This window comes from Tuber melanosporum (genome assembly GCF_000151645.1).
Source record: "Tuber melanosporum whole genome shotgun sequence assembly, scaffold_352, strain Mel28".
In the NCBI taxonomy this organism is placed as follows: Eukaryota; Fungi; Ascomycota; class Pezizomycetes; order Pezizales; family Tuberaceae; genus Tuber; species Tuber melanosporum.
The window spans coordinates 8,346-11,775 of record NW_003299033.1 but is presented as its reverse complement, the minus strand read 5'-3'; the positions used below and the strand labels follow the sequence as shown (position 1 = coordinate 11,775).

At 45.1% G+C, this 3,430-nt stretch overlaps 2 protein-coding genes; one reads left to right on the top strand and one right to left on the bottom strand.

Moving 5' to 3' along the window:
• The window catches only part of GSTUM_00002036001 (uncharacterized protein), a 1,314-nt gene extending 1,073 nt beyond the window's left edge, over positions 1-241 (bottom strand). The window contains exons 1-2 of the mRNA XM_002839393.2: positions 110-241; positions 1-49 (exon numbers count right to left, since the gene is read on the bottom strand). The exon at positions 1-49 is cut by the window's left edge and continues 681 nt beyond it.
• A 668-nt stretch (positions 242-909) lies between these two features.
• On the top strand, positions 910-2,667 carry GSTUM_00002035001 (uncharacterized protein). XM_002839392.2 has 1 exon: positions 910-2,667. Exon 1 carries the CDS (start codon positions 1,287-1,289, stop codon positions 2,253-2,255), a length of 969 nt encoding a protein of 322 aa, XP_002839438.1. The 5' UTR covers positions 910-1,286; the 3' UTR covers positions 2,256-2,667.
• Positions 2,668-3,430: the final 763 nt, after the last annotated feature.

Genomic DNA, 3,430 nt, shown 5'->3' with positions numbered 1-3,430 from the left:
GAATTGGGAGTTTAGCGGTGTAGGTTGAATGCAGAGCGGGTTCGCCATCCTGTCAATTCCGCTATTTAACACCTGGGCACTCAAAGGATCAGGGTTTAGGAGATCATACCTTGCTCTTTGGCGAGCCTGTAGTAGGAATCTCGTTTATCTTTGCTCGATTTTCCCATTACGGTCTGCGGTTGAGTTTGCAAATTCGTGTATCATATGTCGTGGTTGGTGAGGTTCTTTGGACAGATGGGGGTTTAGAAATTAGAAATTAAGGATGCCCAGGTGCCAAGACGTGGTGGGTGTAGTAAATTTGAGTTCGACCTAGATTATCAAATCATACCTCCAAGACAAAAAAAAAACTAATGAGGAAATGTTTCGCGGAGGGCGCACCGAGAGTAGGAGTATCATACTCGTATGCCCAAGGTCCAGCGCTCATCGTGAAGTGAAATTGCAGCTATCATAGTATAATGAGCTCAGAGTATCATCACAACGGGGGAGCTCTCTTGAACGAGATACCAGCGACTGAGGAGCTTCCTGTACCCGGTGTTGAGGGTGCTCCGTACAGCCGTACAGTACATAGTAGTTATCGTATCATTACAATTGTTTTGCTGCACCGGTGCTCGAGTGCAGTGCGGAGTAGCGGTACAAGTGCCGTACAGTACGAGTACTTGTAAAATTCAGTAAGATATCGTACCTTCTCAAGTTTCGATACCGTAGTACAAAGTATCACGCTTTTTTCAACTTGGACCCAAACCATGTCAACACTAGACGCGGCCCAATCGCCGTGACACAGTTTACTCTTCCCAAACGAGACACACAGCAGAACACCTTTTCCACAAACTCGTCACGCGCTTCCCCCATCACCATACACCCCAGGAACGTCACGCTCACTCATCGGGTTGAAAGCACTTAAAACTGCCTCATACAACTATTTTCCCTGGGTAGCTGGTCTATGTCTATTTCGCTAACTTCATAAGTGAGGCCTCATCTCCTCCCCGTTTCCGGAAGGAAAGGATAAAAAGGGATCTCAATTCTTGCTTATTCTCTTTTCTGCTGCGTTAGACTTCCGCTTGCTTCCTCTGTGGTTGTTGCTTTTGACTAAATTGGCCATTTTCTTCTTCTTTTCCTTCGTTTCCTTTTCTCAACTTTAATCTTTCCCTACTCCCCCCGCCGATTCGCCTTCCCACTATTTTTCTTTTCTTCTCCCAACAATCGAGCACCCTTCCGACCTATAGTTAACTTTATCGCCCCTCATGACGAGTGTTCAACAGCCAGTGGGCCCTGCGCTCCCCGAAAAAATGAGTCAGCCAGAGAAACGGCCTCGTGGAAGACCTCCGACATTTACCGACGAGGAACGACTTCAGCGGAAACGGGAGCTGGCTCGCGTACGTCAAGCACGGAAGAGGGAGCGGGACAGGGTTAGGAGATGGAGCACGGGGCAAGGCAGTGAAGAGATGGGGTCACAAGGAATTGGTTTTCCGCCAGAGAATTCTGTTGATGAAACAGATACGAGTAGCCTTTCCCAGAAAACCGATCAAAGTGCTTGGGGCCTGGAGAAGGCTGTTGGTTTTCAGGTCCAGGTTAGAGGGGCAAGGGATAATTCACCTACTGATCAGGAATATCCTGCCCCTAGTGATGAAGGCATCATACCGAGGGAGCACAATCTACCGTCTAGATCGGTGGGACCACCATCACCGCAACCATCTGCACTCCCCCTGCCATCAATACCAAACGACTCGATGGTTTGTGATGAGCCGGAGGGCTATGATCGAGCGCATGAAGAAAACTTGGCTACCTGGCGTAAGATCCACATCATTTCGGGGGCATTGGAGGCTTCTCGGGGCAGTCGGGTCATGCGAAATCAGTTAGCCAGCTTGCTATATACGAACGGGTTGGTTTCGCTCATCCAAAGCTGGGAGGAAGCAGGATTTATGTCTCGGGGGAAGGCCTCTCTACCGCCACCATCTACGATCGAGCAACAAATCGGAATACCCACTCCTCTGCCTAATACTCCATCCCGTGAAAGTGTGTTCCCTAGTAGTGCTAGTCATGGTCGTCCGGAAGAGTCAGAGGATGAACTTATGGAAAGAATATTAGACAACTTGAGTGGACGGATGCAGGCGCTCAAGTGCCGGAAGGGCCTGAAATCCGAGGTGGATGAGCTACGGAAGGCATTGGCGGATAAGGAAGCGAAGTTAAAGGAATGCAACGCAATATTAGAAGCTGAACGAGCCGTATGGCAGAATTTTCAGAACATGCAGGTTTAGAACCAAACAGCATTGTGTGCTTTCTTTCTTTCCATTTCCTTGCAATTTCCTTGCTCTGTTTCATCATGGGGAAGGGGAGGTAGTACCGGAGTTAATACTTGCTTAAATTAACTATATTTTTGCTCTCATTTTCTTTCCAGTTTATACTCTATGCATTGTTATCAGCATCTTTGTTTATTCTGCGATTTTATCAGGGTTGATCTATTAGTTGGCGTTCATGGGAAGATGACGGTGATCAAGATGGTTAAATGGAATTCTAGGTGGAGAGGGGAGGGGTCTCTTCTGTATCTCTGATTTCACTCTTGAGCTCGGATTGATGTCACCCCTCCGATATGAAAGGTAAGGGATTCATCGATATATTAGTTATTGTATATATAAAAATGAAGCTATCGCATGGCATTGAGATTTCTGATTCGAATTGCGGTATTTTTCAACAACAGTATAGTTATTTGTCGAGGTATGATACTCAAACTGGTTTACTGCGTCACCACATAGCACTCGTGTAACTTTATATGCCTAGCTCGAAGACGGTATTTTCGGGAGGTCCTCGTAAGCCACCATACACCCGGGTTTATGGTGGGGTTTTTTTTTTTTTTTTTTTTTTTTTTTTGAATTTTCCCTTTATCCTACCTCTTAAACGTGCCAAGGTTGTGGCTGGAGGCCACAACTCCCAGTTGCTCGCACGCTCACAAACCTTTGGCACTCCAGAGTAGTGCCTGACAGCTCAACAATAATTTCATACTCAACAATAATTTTTGAATATCATAATTTTTATTTGGCTGTAAAACTGTTATTATTTATCTCAGACAGTACTTTTTATGCCCTTTCCTCCTAATTTCTATATACAATACCTTCATTATCTTCTTGTAATCCTTTCTCAAATTTACTACCTTCTTCCAACTAGCCTTAACCTCTATAAGAAATAGTTTATGTTTTCTGTTCCAGCTTTTTCTATTGCAAACTGTGCATGACGTAGTGCTACTTCTGCTTTTTAAAGTTCCACTTCTCCCTTTTGCTTGACTATGTGCTGTGCCTCATGAGAATAAAGCCCACTTTCTTAAACAATATGACATGACCTTTTTTGAGCAGTCCTTATCTTCTGTACTACCTTTGTATTTGCAAGATCTTCCACTACTTGTTCTCGAAATATTGCCTCTACTATACCACCTTTAAGG